This window comes from Podarcis bocagei (assembly GCF_964188305.1).
Source record: "Podarcis bocagei genome assembly, chromosome: 2".
Taxonomy (NCBI): domain Eukaryota; kingdom Metazoa; phylum Chordata; class Lepidosauria; order Squamata; family Lacertidae; genus Podarcis; species Podarcis bocagei.
In genome coordinates, this window is record NC_138126.1 from 108901699 (window position 1) to 108924421 (window position 22723).

The following is a 22723-nucleotide window of genomic DNA, read 5'->3' on the forward strand; positions in this document are numbered from 1 at the left end:
GTGTCTGCGGACAGCACTGGCTCCCGGCCTCTAGAGTGAGATGAGCGCACAACCCTAGAGTCTGTCAAGACTGGCCTGTACGGGCAGTGGTACCTTTACCTTTATGGGAGGTGATTAATGGTGTTACCCTACTTTCACGATTGGTTTTCTGCAATGTTACACATGAGTACTCAGAAACAAGCGCATTGAGTTCAATTAGGCTTTCTCCCAGATACATGTGTAGAGAACTTCAGCCTCAAGTGCTTGGGGCCATTCTGCCATATTCTCTTGAAATCAAATTCTAATTTATTCTTTTCCATTTACAAATTGTGGCCTATGAAACAACTCAAAGCAAAATGGCAGTTGTGTTTAACACTCATATGCTGGCTAGGATTCTTAAAGAGCAGCTTTCAGTATGTCCCAGGACTGGGGAATTTCCAGGGATATATGATGATGATGATGATGATGACGACGACGATGAACAGAAGACCTCATTGCCATATTACAATCTGCCTTTGAAAGGTCCCCTCAATTCAAAAAACGAATTGCCATACGTTATGTGGAGAGCTGTTGTTTTAGAAACACAAACCCAAAGTTAAATTAGGTCTGCGGAACTAGTTGTGGTTGTTTGGAAGCCAGCCAACGTCGATGGTATGAAGTACATTTCCAACAGGAACAAACAGTAGGCTCACGATGACGGCACATCTGAAAACTCAGGTTTTGACACTCTCTGTTCATTGGAGCCCTGATCAAATACTGGTTATGGGGGGGGGGGGCAAGAACAGCAGGTGGTCATGGGCTGAAGTTTTGACTCCAAGCACCCTCTTGTGTTTAATATGGCAAGGCATTTTCAGTAGCTTCTGCTATCTGGGTTTTCCTCCGCATGGGAGATATGTCCAAGCCTTAGCATCTTTCTGAAGCTTACAACAGCCAAACGGAGCATCATCAGGTGAGGCCATGAGCTATGGAGACCCCCTCAGTCCGGATTCTGAATATTTGTGGCCTGGATCTGGACTACAGCCCAGAGAAGCTCCACATCAGTGGAATGTGGAAAATATGCATCCTGTATTTTTCTCGGTGCAACCGGCTGCTTTACAGCTTTATAATGTTACCTGCGGGTGGGGATCTAAATAAATCCAGCGTTTCCAGCTAAGCAGCGTTTGAGATTGAAACAAGTCTGTTTCCCCATATTTTTCAACACCTCAACTCATCCTGAAGAAGAAAGAAAAGAACATCTGTTCCAATTTTGTTTCTTTGCTGGGACGTGCAACCTGCTAGCAATTTCTAATCTCGTAAACGATTCAGATTAGTTTCCGATCCGAATTCTCCTTCCGTTTCTTATCCCGTTAGTATTGTAAATAGATGAGTGGGCTCCCCCTAATGCTGGCAGCTTGGAAAGACTCCAAAAACACATGCAAATAAGACCTCGGCGCTCCTTGCTGATTGGCTATGGCGGGACAGTGCCCGATTCCACCGCTGTCTTTATTCTCTAGGCAGGGGATTTCGAGTCATGCAGTTTGCCTGATATCAGTAACAAGAGGACCAGCTTCCCTGCAATTGGTTAGGCCGGTTTTTTTCTTTTCTTTCTTCCTCTTCTTTTTGTAGCTTTCGGCTTGGCTAAGTAGACCACCATGACCATCAGACGCATAGATCAAGGGCAGCGTTACAGGCCAAGAATGGCATTCCTGAAAAAGGTAACTTGCTATTATTTTAAGAGTCTACCTGAGAAATAGATGAACTGGCTAGTGCAGGAACCCTGAACACATCTGGGAAACATCTGCCCTCTGACCAGAATTGTATATCACAAAGATTTTTGCATGCAAACAATAGGCATGTTATCCGGATAAGGTGTGCTGTTTCTTACAGTTTTCAGAATTATTTTCCAAGGAGCCTATGATTCCATTAGCGGAGTATTTTAAAAAGAACCTTTGCTTGCTGTTTTCCCCAGCCCTTTTGCTACAGAGCAAATAAAGACAAAAATACCCTTGTTTTCGGAAGTCACCGGATGAAAGCAACCTGTTACACACAGTTTGTTTGCGAATGGGAGCAGCAATAGCTGCTTGAAATAAAACTGAGCAGCTATAAGCATTTTGGATATATCATTATTTTTTATATTAAAAAATAGCTCTTATTATTTTACCTCATTCATAAGGCTACAATTTCTTGCATGGAGGGTATTTTTTTGCTTTGATGGCCATTAATATTTTAATTCTGAGGGATAAAAGCTCATCACCCCGGGGTTTGCAGCCCTAATTCAGCACTGAACTGTAACCCGGTTAATTTCACGTTCCCCTCCAAGCGTTATTCATTGCTGCAGTTTCATCCTAACCCCATGTAGACCCAGATGTTTTTATGCTGCGGTTATTAATCTAGAGTATCTACGATCCCCTGGTGCTGTACTCCCAGCCTTTCACATATATTTGGAATCCTATTTATTTAGATAATTTATGACTGCTTAACATTTTTAGGGGGAAAAACCCAACAACTCTAAGCAGCTAACAGATTGGTCTACATCACATTATCCATTATCCATTATTTGATTTTGGAGAAGAGAGCCAACCTCATTTGCATTCATTTACCTCACTCATAAACATGCAGAGGAAAGGATGAGAAAAACCCACCTTTTTTTCATCAACCTTTTTTGGAGGTAAATGACAGTACAATCTTAACCATATCTGCTCGGAAGTAAGTCCTATTGAATTCACTGAGACTTACTCCCAGGTAACTGGGGTTTAGACTGCTGCCTAAGCCATTTATTTGAGTAAATATACTTGACATATTGATGGTGTCTTTCCGCCCCCTCAAAAGACGCTGCAAGCTGTTTTCTCTGCCTGTTCATAATCTACTTTAAAGTGGGTGTATATATGCCTTTATAATAGTTTAAGCCTTACAGACAGCATGTTGACAAATAACTATGTTTGGGATTAACTACCTCATTCTTTCCCCCAAAGCATCTATATAAAAGCATTTTATTAGCACCAATATGTGAAAAGAGTTTAAGCAGGCAAGGTATTAGCCCAGCTTTTCTCCCCTGAACGTTCCTGCCTTTCTTGTCTGTGGCTTATCCTGCTGAATAGAATTAGCTGACTTCCCAGTGATATGGACAACTGCCCATTTCTGGTGTGTGTGTGAGATTGTGTGCGCACACACTATGGCACAACATAGGAACACATTCACATCTAAGCTGTTTTAGCTGAGTATCAAACATAGGAGGCAGCGACAGGATTACAAGCAAAAAAGAAAAGAGATGAGAGGGAGTGTGAATTTATTTTGTGTCACAATATTTGTCATACATCACCAGCACTTGTACTTTTCATGCTCAAAGCGGGATACCACAATGTTTTCCTTTGGAACTGTTTGTTCCTAGAGCCTGTCAAGATTTATTTAAAAGAGCAATTGGGCCATGTTCTGTTTTGATTTACATTCTTGCAAATTCCACAGAAGGCAAGGAGATCAGCTCCGGAAGGAACAAAAGATCAGTTTAGGAATTACATTTTCCTTATATTAAGACAGCTGGCGTAGTTCAGTTGGTAGACCATGAGAGCCCAATGTTGGGCAAAGTATTCCCGTATTTCAGGGGGTTGGACTAGATGACCCTTGTGGTCTCTTCCAACTCTATAAATTCCATGATTCTACCAGAATATGCCTGTACTTAAACCAAAACACACACGGAGATCTTTTTCTTTCTTTTCCGCAGATTATAATAAATTATCCTCATATTGTTCACTTATCATAAAGCACAAGATGAAACTGGATCCAGTTTATAAAAAATGCCCACAGGTAGTAAAGATGGGATAGTAGTGATCATGTCTGCATATTTGTCTCTTCATCTTGCCTTCCTCTAATATTTAAAAAGAAGTTGCAGGGCTCACCCCTTTCCCTTTTGAGCCTTACTGCAACAACCTAAGTCCATTGTCTTCCGTTACTTGTTTCTAAACTTTAAAAAGCAATTCCCATTGATGCCTGTGGGAAGCTTTGAGGAAAACGGGGCCTCTTGCGAGATGCTACTGCATACTTCATACCTGAGAATTTGGTCTAAAACTCAAGACACCTGTGGCCACCACTCTGCTGAAGTTAAGCAGGTCTGGGCCTAGTCAGTACCTGGATGGTACTGAGAACCATGCTGCCTTGGGCCCCATAATGCAATGAAGGTTAAATTATACTGCAGTGGTGTTGCCGACCTTTGTCTACTCAGAATAAGCCAGCCTCTTTCAGTTCATTGGGGCTTACTCTCAGGTAAGCGGGCATCAGAAGATTGCAGCTGCAAATGATTTTCCCCAACCAGTCAGTCATGCGCTCCTCTTAAGTAGAGAGTCAACAAGGGATGGATTGACAGGATTTGTAGATCGATATCTCAATAACAATAGAAAGATGCCGAAAGCTCAGTGGGGGAGGGCTATTGTGTGAGCCTTATTATATAATACATTATATAGGGCATCTGGCAAACCTGGAACAAGGTGACTCAATGTAATTTAGGGCTGTTATATGTTCAGAATTTCTTGGACATAGCCAGGGTTTGTCCTTCGAAAATGGCGTCCAGGCAGAATTTTCTGAAAGCGGTTTAAACATCTGGGAAAACCTGGGTATATGTTAGCCCATATCGGAAGTGTTGGTTTTTTGGCGATTTCCCTAACAAAATAGGTTAAAAAACTTCATTTTTTGTTGAGATTTGGGGGGGGGGGAGCTCAACTTCAGCAAAAAACAAACAAACAAACAAACAAGCCTCAACAACTTTAGTGTCCGGATTTTCACTTTTTGAAATACGGCAACCCTATATAACATAAAGATACTGAGAGCAGTAAAAGCAGGTAAGGAAAGGCTTGGGACATCTTTTGACACACCAAGCTGAATGTCTGAGAGGTAAAGGACCCCTGGACAGTTAAGTCCAGTCAAAGGTGACTATTGGGCTGTGCGCTTATCATGCTTTCAGGCCGAGGGAGCTGGCGTTTGTCCACAAACAGATTTCCGGGTCATGACTAAACTGCTTCTGGCGCAATGGGACACCGTGATGACTGCCAGAGTGCACGGAAATGCCGTTTACCTTCCCGCCGCAGTGGTACCTATTTATCTACTTGCACTGGTGTGCTTTCAAACTGCTAGGTTGGCAGGAGCTGGGACAGAGCAACGGGAGCTCACCCAGTCGCAGGGATTCGAACCGCCGACCTTCCGATCGGCAAGCCCAAGAGGTTCAGTGGTTTAGACCACAGCCCCACCCACATCTGGGAGGTACTAAGGTATGGCAACATTGATGTTTTTGCTGCCTGCCCATGACCACAAGGATAAGACTGTTAAGTATACAGTACCCTTATTCCTTCAGTTAAGTTTTCAGTCAGAAACCTATTTCAAGGCATGCCTGCCGTGTTTCCTGCTGCTTCCCCTCAAGTTTCTTATTCAGTGTTTAGCACATCAGTAGATCCAGGGCCTTGTTAGTACTGGCCCATGGTCCTTCACATCAGAGGGCACACACACAGCCTCCCTCACGCACTTGTGCAATATGTGCTGGCATCCTAGAGCTGCACTAGATAGCTCCACCGCTTGCTAGCCTCATCTTCGGGTTAGACAGATCTGTTAATTTTGGTTTGTCTCGTAGGTCAGTGCAAGGAGGCCAGCCTAGGAAGTTTGGAGTTTCCTCTGCTCTCTCACATGCAGATTCCACAGTGGAAGCTGAGTCTCACCCTGATACTTTCAACAATTTCCATTAATATGTGTGCTTTCATACAATTTAATTTGTTTAAAGAACCACACTGCAAAATTTGGAGAAGTGTGAATTTCAAAAGACAGCCTTGTTTCGATTTGCTATATTATTTCAGGAAGTGTGAATGAGGTAGGCTTGCGCTGAAACACAAACTGAATTGAATTCCTCCCCATCCCTTCCTCGACTGTTATGCAAACTAGCCCTTCTGGGCATTGGTTGGCCTGCCAGCATGGCTAGCAATTTTTAATATATTGGAACTCTTAATAAGCAGCCACTTTCCTTCTTAGATGAGGGAAAAGGCCTGCTGCGTTCTCATAAGCAAAAGGCATGGTTTGTGGCTGAGTCAGTACAGCAGCACCTAATGAAAGCTTCCTACCCGATCTCCCTTGTTCCCTTTGATATATATTATATTTCTTAAATGACAAGAGGGCACTCGGCAGGAAGAGGGAAGTGACAAGCCTCTGGAGTTATTTGCTCATTAGAAAATCAGTATGCCCTGCACCATCCGACTGATGCGAGTTTTCTGAACACACTGTTTGCTCTTTACAGAGGCAAGTACACAGGGATGAGGCAGCAGTAGGGATGTGTTTGTGTATGTTAAGAACCTGTGGCCTCAAAACAGCACAGCCTGACAAATTACTTTGGCCAAAGACCTAGAGGGGCTTGGGAGATTCGCTTAGTTTTGAACACAGTGAGACTTGCTGCAAGATTCTGATTTTTACTGAAGATTCTACGGAAGGTTTCTGACTTCTTCCTATTGTTCAGGGGAATTAAGCTAGGCAAATGCATGAAAATCTGGTCTGCGACACTTGAAGGCACGTATGTACTTGGCCATTCTTTGAATCCTTGAAAGGACTTGTTTGCATATACATATTATGATTTCTGTAAGAAACATCGGGGTTTCCTGCAGCAAACACAAATGGTGGATAGCATACATTTAGGGACATGTGTCTGGGATCCATAGATGTATTACTAGTGCTTTTTGATGCAGTTATTTGGGCGTGAATAGATAAGTGTTAAGACATAAACACCACGTGCCAGGTCCTTGCCACATGCATTCTGGGTTATGTTCAAGTGAATGAAAGGTGAACAGGATGGAACCGTCTTCGGTGGCATCAGTAGATATTGGGAATGTCATTGTTCCTTCTTGACTTACCGTACCTTTCACATTTGAAAAAAAGTACACTATGCTCCAGGTTCTAAGCAATCCATTTTATTCCACTGTGACCAGAGCCTTCTTGATAAAATGGAAGAGATGTGAGCGGCATTACCACTTTCCTGTAACTTCTCCAACTGCAGGACATACTTTTTTATCCCTCCCATAGACAATAAAGTTTTTTTAAGGAAAAGGGACATATTTCCAAATTATTGTGGGTTTTAGGTCAATACTTTCAAATCAGGAGACAATTTCTCCAGCCCCATGTGTTCTGCAGGTGTGCGGTCTTCATGCCCAAAAATGAGATGTATTTGCCCCTTTCTCACAGAGGTTGAATGTTCCTGCAGTTACTCCAGCCCCTACCTGCATACAACAGCTGCTTTATTTTAATACAGAACAACAAGACGAGGGGCAGAAGTCCTTATCCCAACCTGCACGTTCTTCAACTCTCCACACTGAGCTGGGACAGGCCCTATGATCTCTTATGAATATATCGTCGAGTGTAGAGTTCTTTTACCCCCACCTTTTGTCTTGCATCAGGTTGGAACAACAGGCAGATGCCCTTTCGTTTCCCCCTCCCTTCTGCTAGGAAGAAGGAAAAGAGCAAAAACAAATGTGTGACCTGTAAGTCATGAGTCACACAGTGGCCCCATTTTATAGCTCAGCACACCTTCAGTACCAGCAAGAGGAGCAGATCAGCCTGCCTTGTCTACTGAGTGCTTTGCCAGAACAGGTAGAGCAACATTCTGGCTCCTGCTCTCAGGTGCCCTTGTCTCCTCCTCCCCACCACACTTCCATCTGAATCCCCTTTCTGTTCCTCATACCAGTGGCTGCCGTTTGCTTTCCAGGGACAGCAGACATATGTTAACAGCAAGAGCTCCTGACTGACATACAGTTCTCCTCCGTAGTCAATGTCAACCGAGGTTGCAGTTGTCTTGGTCCGCAAGTGCAAGTGGTCAGCTGGTTTGGTGAATGTGAATGTGGCAGTACTCCTTTTCCTCTCCCCCCCCCACTATCTAGTGTAGTGGTCTGTGGATCATAAGAAAAGAAGAAAGACTTGTTACACCTTAGGCCAAGGGTAGCCGACTGCTCAGGTGCTGTTAGACCACAACTCCTATAATCCCAGGACTTTGGCCATGCTGGAGGGATTGATGGGTGTTGAACAACATTTGTATTGGCACCATGTTGGCTACCCCTGCCTTAAGCTTTCTCCTTTTGCTTTGCCTTGTGTCTGTGCCTTTTGCAGCCACCTAGATTCTTAATTTCTGCCTGCTTTGTTTATTTGTTTCTTATGATTAGGGATGGGCAGCCACCCACCTGATTGGCTCCCAAACATGTTGGGTTGCTCATGTTGAATAGTAAAAATAAAAAACCTCAATAAAGTTTTTAAGTACGTTGATGAATCTCAGCCGTGCCTAGCAATGGACTTTGAGGCTGGAATTTCAAGGAATACTTGAGCAACCCAGTTCTTCCCTATTTCCTTCTCTCCTCTTCCCTGCTGTTATCTATCTTCCCCAAGAACATCATAATCCCATTGGGAAATGTGGGGTGGGAATGGGAAGCAGGAGAGCAGGATGAGCTCTGGCAGGTAAGAGTGTTGTTGTTTAGTCGTTTAGTCGTGTCCGACTCTTCGTGACCCCATGGACCAGAGCACGCCAGGCACTCCTGTCTTCCACTGCCTCCTGCAGTTTGGTCAAACTCTTGCTGGTAGCTTCGAGAACACTGTCCAACCATCTCGTCCTCTGTCATCCCCTTCTCCTTGTGCCCTCCATCTTTCCCAACATCAGGGTCTTTTCCAGGGAGTCTTCTCTTCTCATGAGGTAGCCAAAGTATTGGAGCCTCCGCTTCAGGATCTGTCCTTCCAGTGGTGAGCACTCAGGGCTGATTTCCTTAAGAATGGAGAGGTTTGATCTTCTTGCAGTCCATGGGACTCTCAAGATTCTCCTTCAGCACCATAATTCAAAAGCATCAATTCTTCGGCGATCAGCCTTCTTTATGGTCCAGCTCTCACTTCCATACATCACTACTGGGAAAACCATAGCTTTAACTATTCGGACCTTTGTTGGCAAGGTGATGTCTCTGCTTTAAAAGATACTGTCTAGGTAAGAGTACCTGACCGCTAATGTAATGCATTCCTAGTGAGAAATATGTGTATTATAAGTAGTAGCTGTCACTGGAATGCTTTGACCACCAAATGCAACAACGAGCATCATGGGACACACGAAATACTCATTTGGTTTTTCTGTAATAGAATAACACCACTGGAATAGCTATGAAATTGATGGGATATTGGAAGAGAAAGTGAGGCCGACCAAACTTCTTGACTCTCTTGTTTTTGTTTTGCATGCTCGACACATTCCCCCTGTTTTTCTTAACATGCACCTGCTCCAATTTGCAGCTGGAAGTTCTGTTGGTGGAGATGCAGGACCCAAGTTCTGGCATCAAAACGCACGCTCAGAAGGTCACGGTCGTCGATATCCCGCATGCAATGACTGGTAAGTCTGACAGTAGCAGCTACAAAGTGCCACAGAAACCATTTACCCCCTTTTGTATAAAATAATCCAACAGTCAAAATTACTTCTCTGGTGCTGGGAGGACAGTCACAACAGCAACACAGTCCTTCAGCCGCAAGGGGACTGCCATCCTCACACCGCGAAAGAAGACAATTTATGATAAGGAATGTTTGTGCTGTCGTGGGATCACAAAATTGGGAGCAAAATATCCAACCTACCCCTATGCCTGTAAATTACAGCAGTCCTTCCCTCAGAACACACTGAATCTGAAATAGGCAGGTAGCGGTGGTGCTTTGAAGTTGCGAGCCTGTCATTACTGTCTATTGAGTATTCTACAACAACAATTGTACTCTGGTGCCTGCCAGCTATGTTCACACAAGGCAACCCTGCAAACATACTCTAAGCACCTCCTTGTGGATTGCTATTATTATTATTATTATTTTTTAAAAAAGCAAGCTCCAGAGCATGTTGTAAATACTTTACTACCATTTTGCCCTTGTCATATGTACCAAACCCTCTTCACTGAAGACAAAGGTGTCCTGGAAGTCAGTTGAAATTAGCAGGTAGAACTGGAAGGGGAAGTTATGGTTCACAGTAGTTCCTTTGTGCCTTTATGAGGCAGAGGCGTACCTAGGCTCCTTTGTGCCCTTGGCAAGGAGCTGTATTTGTGCCCGCCCCCCTCCCTTGTGTTTGTCTGCTGAGGCGCCCAGAGGAGATGTTTGCCTCACCTGGTTGCCCAGAGCAGCGGAAGAGTGGCACAGCGAGGACTCAGGTAGATGGGTGGGCAAAATCCTAGCCACTACAAGTCAAGAGTGGAGAGGCATGATTTCTGCGCTCTCCTGGGCCTGTGTTCTTGGCAGGGGTCAACCCTGACCCACCCCTAGGTATGCCCCTGTTCTGAGGAGCATAATGAAGGAACTAAACTGCACAGCATCACCAAGTGCATTGTGGTTGAATTCAGTGATAATAATAATAATAATAATAATAATAATAATAATAATAATAATAATTTATTATTTATACCCCGCCCATCTGGCTGGGCCTCCCCAGCCACTCTGGGCGGCTTCCATAAAAACCAAAAATACAGTAAAAGTGAAAACCAGAACCACGCAAATGTGCATAAAAGCTCAGTCCAAGGGGTAGATTCACAGAAGAAAATAGAACTTGTCCGTTTCTTTTTAGCCACTCGGGTGCTGATTGTATGACAAGTTCCACCATCCCCTGGTAATATTCCAATAAGTTCAGGAGACCAGCTCTTAACCCACCGATTGTTCCTTGAAATGTTCCAAGGCACTGAGAGAAAGTGCAGCCCCTGCCTGTCCCACACTGTTTCTTTGCCAATCTGATGATTGCTATAGCCAGCAGATTTTAATTTCGCTCCACAACAGACAGAGGAGAGGAGTGGGTCATGTGCACCAGCTGCATTCTGTCATTGTGTCTTGGATATTTAAAGGCATAGGCTCAGTCTCTCAGTGAAGAACCAGCAGCCCTGTAGGAACCTGTTTTAGTGAGTTTGCCAAATTAACATGGACTCACCCGGAACAATTGTTGACTTATTCAAAAGAGTGAGGTTGATTTTTAACTTCGCTACAAGGTGTGTATGGAAAGTTGCCCTGAGGTCGGGGAAAACAGTTCTGTGAAATTTTCCAAGACCACGCTTTGTCTGGCCACAAGCTGACTGCTAAATTTGTTAAAACTGGTTTTGATTGGTATTTATATCGACTTTATTGCTGTTTCGTTTGCTTTGTTTTCCCTCCCCAATATTACTGATAGCAATATTATTGGTGTTGCTATTATTATTATCGCTAGTTGCCTTGAGTGTTATTCGACAAAAGATGAAACAAATTTTTGACTAATGAATAACAAGCACCTGAGAGATTTATGTCAAAAGCCAGGAGCGGAGAGATGACTTGAGAAATGTATACTTCTGAGACAAAGCCAGCCTCTTCTTGGTTGATAGTACCACTGAAGTCAACAGAATGACTTAAGAGTGCTGAAAAGTACATTGCATCGGTTTGCACTAAGCCAAACCTTGGTTTAGCATGGCATGGCATGGGAGTTAAAGAACTGGGGAGAAGCAAAGCAACTGCGAGTTCCTCTCCAAGAGACTGGATATCAGTGCAGTCTTGGTACACCATAGTTTGACTGGCTGTGTCATGTGAACCAGGGCACTATTTGTTTGTTTGTTTGTTTGTTTGTTTGTTTGATATATTTGTATGTTGCCCTGTGGTTAAAAAATCCCAGGGCAGTTTGCATATTAAACAAATAGAGTCCAATCTAGATAGTCAGCATTCACATGAGAATATCAACATTCACCAAACTTTTAACATCTCCTATAACAGTATAAAATCAGTCCCGTCTCTGACTGAGGCAACAGGAAAATGGGGTACTTTCTATTTTTAAATCATAGCTGCCTTTCTCTGGATGTTAAACATCTGTACAGTCCTGCTAACACTGCATTTTTATAATTGAAAAGGTTTCTGGGGGTTAGCAGCTGATTGTAAGACTTCCAACAAGTAGGGGTGCAGTTTTCCATGTTTTCCCCAACCTCTGCAGCTCCAGCTCCCGATATCAGCTTCAGAAGGTTGGGGAACTCTCCAGAGCATGTTTACGGTGCATTGTTCGTTTGTTTGGTTTCTGTGTGTGCATGCAGGATAGAGGGGGGAATAACTGAAAAATTCTTTCTTATTGTTATTAACTAAGTTTCTATGCTGCTCTTCAACCGAGGACCACAGGGTGGTTTGCAAAATAAAGACCCAAAATTGCATACCATAGTAACAAATGAAAACAATACCCCACAGTTTCAAAGGCTATAGATTGTTTCATTGGCCAATGGCACCTAAGAAGATATGCAGTGAAGGAAACCTTATTACTGCAGTGCATTGCACAAGGGGCTGCCTTTGAAGATTGTTCAGAAACTGCAGCTAGTGCAGAGTTTGTTGGCCAGATTGTTGATCAGAGGTAGGAGGTCTGAGCATATAGCTCCGTTTTTAGCATAGCTGCACTGGCTGCTGATCAGCTCCCAGACTCAATTTAAAGTGTTGTTTTTGAGCTATAAACCCCTATGAGGATCAGGACCCTAATGCCTTAGGATCCAGCCACTCTCTGCATGAATCTACTCAGACCCTGTGTTTGTCATCTGAGTCCCTACTTGATGTACCCCACTGAGGGAGGTCTGGAGGGTGGCAACGCAAGAATTGGCGGCTCTCGAATAGTTGAATGTTTGTGTTTCAATGATGCTCCTGGCACTATCATTATCAGGTAAAGATATTCCTGTTCACCCAAGAATTCGGCTTTTAGGGTAAGATTTTCCCCTTTTATGTTATTGCAGGATGGGCATTTTTAGTCAATAATGTTTAGTATCATTTTGATGCATTTTATTTTACGCACTGTACAGTCATACCTTGGGTTGAAGTAGCTTCGGGTTGAGCGTTTTCGGGTTGCGCTCTGGGGCAACCCAGAAGTAACGGAATGCGTTACTTCCAGGTTTCGCCGCATGCGCAGACGCTCAAAATGACGTTATGCGCGGAAGCGGCAAATCGCAACCCGCAGACTCTCCCGTTCGTATCCAGAGGTACCACTGTATATGTTTTTTTATCATTATAAGCTGCTTTGAGGTACTTTACGGAGTAAGCGATGAATAAATGCAGCTGAGCAACACCACTGGCTACAACTGTACGAACTTCTCTAAAGAGAAGATCTTAGGCCACAGTCCCGCCTGGAATAAACAGGAACATCTCCACTCCACTCACATTGTGCCAGGGATGGATGGTGTTTCCCCAGCATTCAGAAAATAAGCACTGCCTCTTTAAGGGAAAAGAACAGGTGCAAGCTGGGTTGCCTAGCACAGGTCTGCGTTACAGGCTAATCTTTTAATTTCATCTATTTCAGGAAGCAGATAGTAGGGATAAGAGCTCCTGGCTGCTTGGCAAAAGTCTCAAGTGATCAGCGCAATGTCAGGAAAGGTTAACATTTTTAATCTGCATTGTGGAGGCATTTGGAGATGAAGATTAGGACGTGCTCAGCGAGGGAGTGCATTCCTGAAGCCTTGCCCTATTTAAAACTTCTAGTTTTAACCTGTCCTACAGTGCAGAGTACAAAGATAGGTGGTGACTTAATGCCAGATTCATTCATGATATGTATTAAACTCTTCTCCCAACTCCAACTGGTTGATATTATATTTTTTCCTGTATGTATCTATGTATATATACTTTTAATGCCTTTGAAACGAAGCATTTTGTGGCTTATTTATCATTTTCCTCCACACAATCAATTCCCCTACAGCTCACTAAACATATCTCTATTGAAGATAGTAATGTGTCCTTTCGTACTGGTTCCATGCGTCCTTTTATTTTGCTCCCCAAGTTACAAGCTCTGGCCTCTGAAACCTGACATCTCTCTTTGTGTTCCGTTTTAATTTACAAACCTCTAATTGAATTGCACAGTTCCTGGCTAGCTTGCCCTTTCTCTTTCGTGCAGGAAATAATAAGGTTCCCAATGAGTCACCTTGTCGAGAGAACACAATTCCGTTTCCCTTGACGTTGGATTATGATTTAGCCTTTCAGTGGCAAATCTGAATACTCTCCCTCTTTCACGAAAATATGCAGTAAAACATATGCATTGAGAACTGGCAGGAATATGAGCTTTTAGAAAGCAGAGGGATTTAGATCATTAGAGTCATAATATTAACTCCTGAAGTGTATTTTTTTTATTAAAAAAAAGACCAATTTCCCCCAACCTGGTGCCCTCCAGATATTTTGGTCTAAAACTCCTGTCAGCCCATTTGCTATGAAGGAGTTGGTGAGAGGATGAGAAGGCAGTTATTTCATCCTCCGGCTTTTAGCAGTTGAACAGGAAGCGCAACATCACAAGAACAGAGCATCTCCTGTCATCCTACCCCTCTCACCTTGGTTGCTGTATTGCTAAGATTTCCATGCCACCTCTGATGACTGTAGTCAAATGAACCAGAATAGTTTACTGCCCTGAAACTGCTTTGTTCCCAGATAGCTAACTTTTAACTTCAGATTCTCTGTGTTACCATTCCCCCCCCCCACACACACCTTAATTTTAGTTCTCCACATTTTCAAGTCAGTTAAAAATGACACAAAGGATTTTGAATGCTCATCAAAGAAAGGGATGTAAACTCAAATATTTATTCACCTGCTTTTTTAAAAACAGAGCTTCATTAAAAAAAGTATGACCAACCAACCTGTGACTCAGAAACTGTGTTAGAAACTGAAATATGAAAGCTAGGAGCTAAATGGAACCTTAAACCTTGGTTATGGGTGCCGCAATGGAGTGTTTAGGCACGCTTTTTTATAACAAGAATACAAAACTGAAATTGAATGAAGTGCAGCTAAAGTCTTGTGTTCATTTTTCACATGGTCTAGTCCTCATCTAAAGAGTGCAAAAAACAAAGCCATGCTTCCTGAAATATACTTGGAGTCGAGAGTGGATTTCATGCTCTTTATTCAGCTCATAGTGGTGAGGAGGAATGGAAGTTCCCCCAGAATGTCTGCTTTATATATATTATTTACACAATGGGCCCCACGTGATTGGCTAATTCCGGGATTCACCTGTAGGCCAATCAGGTTGCGGATTCCCTTCCATCTGGAGCTGGATTGGGTGGCTCCTGTGGACCAATCAGACTGCTGCATTCTGGATCCTATTGTTCTGGGACCAATCAGACTGCTGCATTCTGAATCCTATTGTTCTAGGGCCAATCAGGCTGCTGCATTCTGAATCCTATTGTTCTAGGACCAATCAGACTGATGCATTTTGTATCCTATTCAACTCAGTATATAACACTTCCCTTGCCCACCCCTCTAATATTCTTATGAGGGTCCCTTCTCCATTCTTCAGAGAGTGGCTGGAAGTGGGGAGGCAGAAAAAGGCCCTCCTTTTCTTCCAGCAGTGGCAGTTTTAATCCGAAATCTTAGGCGCAGTAGTGTGCCCAGAAACTGCTGCCATTAATGAAATCCCCTGTCACAAAATGCGCCTGGAACAATGGGAGTTTCGAACACTGTGCACATGGTTTCCCAGATTCTCCTGGTCCCTGTTGGAGTAGCAAGTTGAAGCTAGGCGAGAGACTAGCTAGGAGACAGACTCACTGGGAGAGTTGTGAACCACAGCTCACTCCGTCAACTCTGCTGTGGCAGGGCAGCTCCATCAGGCCTCCTCTCCCCTCAGCTGTCATTTGGGGATAGCCATTCTAGCTGCATTAATGGGGGAAATAGGAAATGCGTGTCATTTCATCAGCGTTGCTAAATGCAAAGTTCCATCGAGTATCTCCTTCCCCAGAACTGTGCCAGCTGGTCATCATAGGAACATCTGGTGTAGGAAACTGGTGGCCAAGCTTTGATTTTGATTTTTCTTTCTTTCCTTACTGTCCCTTGAGTGTCAAGGTTGTCCGCTTTTCAGTGGGCGGCGTTGCGGGTGGGCATCGGGCCCGCAGTGATCTGGCTGGGGGCGGAGGCCAACGCTATCCGGCCGCTGTCCAATCAGCACTGGCTGCGGCAAAACTTAAACCACTGTGCGGCTGTGGGACCGCCCTCTCGCACCCTTCACCGGATCTCCTGCCCGCCCGCCCTCTTTTTATGCTTTGCTATGACACCGCCTTGCTATGGACAAATGTTTGCCCTTCTGAAACAAATCAATAAGATATCAAATACAAAGAGAAGTGAAAGTGAGACGAGCGTACGTACAAGTGACTGTCACTTTTTCAACCCACGTTTGAAACCTATCTGGGGAAAAACCAAGCTGTTACCCATTTCCAGTCTGACAAGTCTCTTGTAGCGGCTGAGGATGGGAGTTGCAGGTCTGGATCTGCATTTTCCTCAGGGGCGGGGGGGGGGGGCTTGCTTTCTAGATGAGAGGCGGTTCCTGTAAGCAAGTCGCGGAGGTCAGAATGTGAAGTTTTGTTATTCTGATGATTTACACTGTCTGCTCTTGCTCTTGCTTTCCAGGTTCTGATATGCTACAGTGGCTTATGCAGCGCCTGCAGATTACCGACGAAGGTGAGTTTTGGTGGGAAACACAGGTGGCGTTTAGTCAAGCTTCCTCCCTACCCTTTTCCTCTTCTTTGTCCCCCAGTACAGTATGTGGTACCTTGGTTCTCAAACGCCTTGGTTCTCAAACTGTGAAAAGCTGGAAGTAAATGTTCCGGTTTTTGAATGTTTTTTGGAAGCCGAATGTCTGATGCAGCTGTTGGCTATTGTTTCCAGGGCACCTGCACCAATCAGAAGCTGTGCCTTGGTTTTTGGACATTTTGGAAGTCATACTGATTTCCAGAACAGATTAAGTTTGGCGCTTTAGTTTTTGCTGTTTATTTTGCGTTTTCGTTTTTGAGGCTTTTTCAGTTAATTTGTTTTTGTGACTGTGTGGAACCCAGTTCAGCTACTGATTGATTGATTGATTGATTGATTGTGTGACTGCGGAAATGGATAAAAGCCCCCCAATCCAAACAATGACTATCATCAGTGCAGGGAAGAAAAAAATAATAATTTTAATTTTCATCATCTACAATACTGTCTTATTTATTGAATAGTACAGTACATTGATTATTGCTTTCATTTTATGGATCAATGGTCTCGTTAGATAGTAAAATTCATGTTAAATTGCATTACGTACTTTCTATGGGAAAGCTCGCCTTGGTTTTGGAACGCTTTGGTTTTGGAACAGACTTCTGGAACGGATTAAGTTTGAGAGCCAAGGTACTACTGTATTCGAATTCTTGTCTTTTTAATAGCTGATTGTTTCTGCATGTTTAGCTGTGTTCTGTGTGCGCCAGTGAAGGCAGCTGATATCTTTCTTTTTTAGAGGCACTCAGTTTGGGAAGTATGATTATCAGGTACGGATACATCTATCCTCTTCAGGATTCGAAGAATCTGAATCTCAGACCAGACAGCAGCCTCTACAGGTTTCAGGTGAGCAGAGCAGTGAGCCACAAGCAGAAGAAATGGAAGTCTGCTAAGGTCTTTTAGACTTTTCACATAAACCTCATTCACATATCAGGTTAAAACCTTTTTCAACTCAAGGTTCACATTGCTTCATAGACAACTGCACTGGGGCTGCAACCCAGAGGAACCGGGACTCAAGCTGCAGAGGGAACTCTTTACATTTCTACAGTCAGCAGGGCTCCAGCCATGCAAAAAATGGACTCTCCATCCTAGCAAGGAGGTTCACCACCCTTCCATGAAACCATGGATAAAATTAACAGTGGTTAAATGTGAAAGAGCAGCATGCTAATTCTTGTTGCTGAAATTGTGGGCGCTTTGCTCTTACCCGAAGGGACACAGGTGGCGCTGTGGGCTAAACCACAGAGCCTAGGACTTGCTGATCAGAAGGTCGGTGGTTCAAATCTCTGCGATGGGGTGAGCTCCCGTTGCTTGGTCCCTGCTCCTTCCAACCTAGCAGTTTGAACGCACGCCAGTGCAAGTAGGTAAATAGGTACCGCTTCAGCAGGAAGGTAAACGGCGTTTCCATGCGCTGCTCTGGTTCGCCAGAAGCGGCTTAGTCATGCTGGCCACATGACCTGGAAGCTGTACGCCGGCTCCTTGGCCAATAAAGTGAAATGAGCGCTGCAAACCCAGAGTCAGCCATGACTGGACCTAATGGTCAGGGGTCCCTTTAGCTCTTACCCAGCTCCAACTGGTGCCACTCTAGGGAGGAAATAAGCCAAAGCAGGGGTGCCAACGGGAATAAAATGGGGGGGGGGCGGGTAAGCCCCACCCCACATAATCAATTACAAAATGCCCCCACCATTTGAATGGCAACGCCCATCAACTTTGAGGGGTGCCCACGCCCCCATATTTTATTTGGGCGCGGGGAAAGGGACCTCAGCCCATAGGTGTTGGCTCCTGTGAGTCATAGTCTGGTTTGGCATCTTTACTGAACCGGGACTCGTTTTCACCGAACCACGAGCGGTAAGCCAGGAACAAACCTTGGCTTCAAATTGTGGTTGATTTGAAGAGATACCACAAGCCTGGCTTCGGATTTAATGAAAAGCCAGAGTATTACTTGATTCTTCCCTAGTGCTGTAGCATGTGGGGTGGGGGTCACAAACAGGGACCTTTCAAGCAACATCCACCTGCATTCTGCTTGTTCATGTTAAGCAATGCTTTTATTTTAACGATGGTTTAATAGGATGGGTGAAGTGGGCCACAGACTTTATGAATTCTTTAAAGCCTTTAGCAACTCATTCCTGCATGCGTTTACTCTTAACTCTGAGAAGCTTCTCACAGTCCTTTCAATCTGTGACTTTGCCTTATTTTTCACCTCTGTCCTTCTTTGTCAGCCTTCAGGAAACGTTGAAAGATACTCTTATTTGCAAGACTATTTAGTGGCTTTATTGTGCTACATTTAGCTTTTTTAAATGTTTTAACTAGATTGTTTTAATGTTAGCAGGTGCGCAGCGTAGGGGCGCCGTAGAGGAAGGGCTGCAGCTGTAATTTTACTGTTCATTATTTTTATACTGTGGTCTGTGTACATGTCACTTTACAAAGTATAGGTATGACGGCTTCCTCCCCTCAGGGGTTCAGCAACCTAAAAATACACACAAGGAAAAGTATACTCTTCTTTGCTGGGTCCCTTTCCTGGCTGTGCTGCACTCTGAGGGCAGTTTTTGTTAACTCAGCAAGGCCCCAGCACTAAGTTAGCCACAGGACATCATTTTTATTGCAATTTGCTTCAGTGTCCCCCTTTAAATGAATTTATTATTGATCTCCCTTTCTCCCTCTTGGTCTCCCTTTCTGCACCACTGCAGGCCTCACTCACCTTCTCTTTTAACCCTGCAGCCTTCTGCCTCTGTACCCATCCTTGCTTCTTTCTCATTTGACCACCAAAAGTCGGCATCCCATAGCACTCTTGTTTTTGCTTTGAAATAATTTTAATTTGATTTTACAAGTGCAAAGTTATAACAATACCAAATATATGTTCAGGTTTAGAGATTTCTCTGAATCTCCAGACTCACCACCATCCCCTCCCTGGGTCCTATTGTCAACATTTTCAACTGCATAATATTTCATCATCCATATTTTATATCTCTCCATATTGTCCATAGTCTTTGTTACATCACAAGTGTTATTAGAATCCTCCAGTGTTTTCATTTGTTTACAGTGGTCTCCTAAATAAATATTTCCCCATAGCACTCTTGCATTGTCACAAGCCTCTCATTTCTGTCACTCATCCAACATGTCTGTTTGTCCACCCCTTTCCCCCTCTTTTTCCCTGTCTCCCTTCGCACCATAGTTCTCACCAAGCCCAAGCAGAGCTTGTCTGAGGCCCTGGGTAGGAGTCGTTTTAGAATAAAGTTATAAACACAAACAAAAAAGCACCTGGTTCCTTGCAGGACCCCCTGGCTGGCTTTGGCCTCCTAGGCCCAGGACAAGTGTACATTTGGGACCCACGCCTGTATGGACTGATGCTCGGTCTCTACCCCTATCTTGGTTACTTCCTCTTTCCCCATCTTACTGGGTCCTCAGTTGCTCCCTTTTCCTTCCTCCAGTTCCCGTTTTCCTCTGCTTCTCTTTATTGTTCCCCCACTCCACCCCATCTGTACTTCTCCTCACTGAATTTGTCAGCAACAGTACACAAAAACTCTCATTTTTAACCCCCTGACAGAACCTGTCAGAGACCGGTTGCCTGGGAAGTTGGCAACAATTCAGGCGAAGAGAAAGCAATGACAATGTAGTGACACAGCATCCTCCCATTCCCCCCCCCTCTGTCTCTCTCACATACACACACAGGAAGGGTGTAGAGATGTTGGGAAATTCTGATGGAAGGAGGAATGGAAATTGTTGATGTTCACTTACCCATCTCATTTCCTGGACAGACGTCAATTCGGCGAATTTGATTTGCATTCACTGTTGTTGTTATTTTCAGTCTGCAGCTGTTAGTCTCCAGTGGATAACTCTTTCCAGTTGCATTGTGTTTCCTTTGCATTGAAAGGAATGGTGTGGAGTAACATGATAATTACGTGATTAATTGTGCAAAATTTCGCTATAGCAGACAGTGTGACCGAATAACATAGTTTTACGAAAGGCTGAAATGCAGTGGAATGGAAGCAGCTCTGCACGTGACAAATATGGGTTGGGACAGAAACCAATACCTTCTTACATCCCTAGTTGGGTGGGCCTTACCTATTTGGACCAGAAAGTGGGAAGGGGCTATGAACAATCATTTAAAACCTCACAGTGGTGTTCACGTAGGGAGAGAGCTGCAGCTGCAACATCCAGTGAAAGTTACTATTCCAAGTGTTGTTGTTAATATTTGTATAACCACCCTTCATTTGCAGATATCAGGGTGGCTCAGAGCATAAAAACACATGATAAAAACACAAAATACATATAAAAAGCAAGAACCCAAACAAAACAATAGCCCCCACCCCCAAAGATTGGGGGCTTGCCTCTCCCTGCCTTTTTTATTTTGTTTGATTCTTCTGTTTTCCAGGCCTCATTCAGAATGGATATAAAATTGCTGAGAACATACATTTACAAAAACATTAAAAATATTCAGGGCTGCCATTCACATGCCAGCTGGTAGAATGATTTAGAAGAATTTAGTTAAAGAATCAGTTGATAACCTGGGTCTTAGTTTTTGTGTTCTTTCTTACAGACACCGTATTTTTGGCCGACTCAGCAGTGGGCAGCAGATGATACAGACTATGGTAAGCCATAAGATCGGGGAGGCACTCTCTGCCCTTTTAGTGAAATCTTAAAGGTGTAGATCCATAGCTGTCAACTTTTGGTTTTTTAAAAGGGAAATTCCCTTATTCTGAATAGGATTCCTCGCAAGAAAAGGGGAAAGTTGACAGCTCTGTGTAAATCATGTGCACTTGGAGGAAAAGATGGAGTAAGTGTTTGTATGAACTCCAAAGATGATGTTTGTAGAAATTAATCAGTTCTGGGAAAGGTCCAGTGGTACCTTGGTTTCCTAACATCTATGTTGACGAATATTCGGTTTACGTACATCGTAAACCCGGAAGTAAATGCTTTGGTTTTTGAACATACCTCGGAAGTCGAACATGCCACTCGGCTTCCGCTGAGTGCAAGATCCTGAGGCCTAGCTGTCGGCTGTTGAGTTCTTGGTTTTCGAACATTTCAGAACCTGAACAGTCTTCCGGAATGGATTACGTTCGAAAACTGAGGTACTTCACTTTGAAGAGGAGGGTACCCACTTACACTTTCATTTCGACTATCATTTAAAAAAAATGATTTAGAAAACATTCAGATACAGTGGTACAGTGGCTAAGAACTTAATTCGTTCTGGAGGTCCGTTCTTAACCTGAAACTGTTCTTAATCTGAGGTACCACTTTAGCTAATGGGGCCTCCCGCTGCCGCTGCACCACCACTGTGCAATTTTTGTTCTCATCCTGAAGCAAAGTTCTTAACCCAAGGTATTATTTCTGGGTTAGCAGAGTCTATAACCTGAAGTGTCTGTAACCTGAGTTACCACTGGATATGATGCATTAAGACCCTTCCTAGGACTATAGTACTTAAAGGTATGCATGGGATGTTCCCATGTTTAAGCACCCCTTCATATGAAGGCAATCCATTCATATTGAATGCAAGGAGAATGCTAGGCCAGAATCCCTTCTCCCTGACATGCTAGCTATCCACAGGTAGGGAGTTTTTAACATAGCAGAGCATCTGAATTTACAGCCTTCTACCTGTAGACTGGAGTGTAACAGTACAGGTAAAAGCTGTGTCACTTGATAATTCTGAACATCTTTAATTGCCTTAGGCCTGGTCAGTGGTGTGGTGGCAGGTTCCTGAAACTATAGCCTCATAGACACTGCTCCATGTGGCAAGTTGCAATGTGAAGCAGTACCTCGCACAATTCTGGCAGTGCTGAAACTACCAAAAAGAAGGATTGAAATGACATGTTATGCCAATCCACACACAGAAAGCCAAGATGCATTGATTGCATATGCGAATTGGGCCATCTGTTTCTTATACTTTTTAGAGAATGTATGTGAATTTTGTTCCCCACTTTAAGCCTTAAATAAAGAATAAGATTATGTTTTATTAAAGAAATATTCCACAGTCTGATACACCCTTACGTGCGACTAAGTCGACTGAACTTTGGTTTAGCTCAGGGGTAGGCAACCTAAGGCCCACGGGCCAGATGCGGCCCAGTCACCTTCTCAATCCAGCCCACGGACGGTCCAGGAATCAGCCTGTTTTTACATGAGTAGGATGTGTCCTTTTATTTAAAATTCATCCCTGGGTTATTTGTGGGGCCTGCCTGGTGTTTTTACATGAGTAGAATGTGTGCTTTTATTTAAAATGCATCTCTGGATTATTTGTGGGGCATAGGAATTCGTAATTCTTTTTTCAAAATATAGTCTGGGCCCCCACATGGTCTGTGGTATGGTGGAC

The 22723-nt window shown here is 43.8% G+C and overlaps 1 protein-coding gene across 3 annotated transcripts in view; it reads left to right on the forward strand.

Moving 5' to 3' along the window:
- The first annotated feature begins 1459 nt into the window (after positions 1-1459).
- RGS9 (regulator of G protein signaling 9) overlaps positions 1460-22723 on the forward strand; it is a 70522-nt gene continuing 49258 nt past the window's right edge. For 2 of the 3 annotated variants that reach the window (XM_081181346.1, XM_081181347.1), the window contains exons 1-5: positions 1461-1673; positions 9229-9325; positions 16309-16359; positions 17162-17268; positions 20957-21008. In XM_081181346.1, coding sequence (XP_081037472.1) covers positions 1611-1673; positions 9229-9325; positions 16309-16359; positions 17162-17268; positions 20957-21008 — 370 coding nt within the window. In that variant the 5' untranslated portion in view covers positions 1461-1610. Of the gene's footprint in view, positions 1674-9228; positions 9326-16308; positions 16360-17161; positions 17269-20956; positions 21009-22723 lie in introns of all 3 variants that reach the window. The other variant, XR_014004694.1, reaches the window with a different exon arrangement.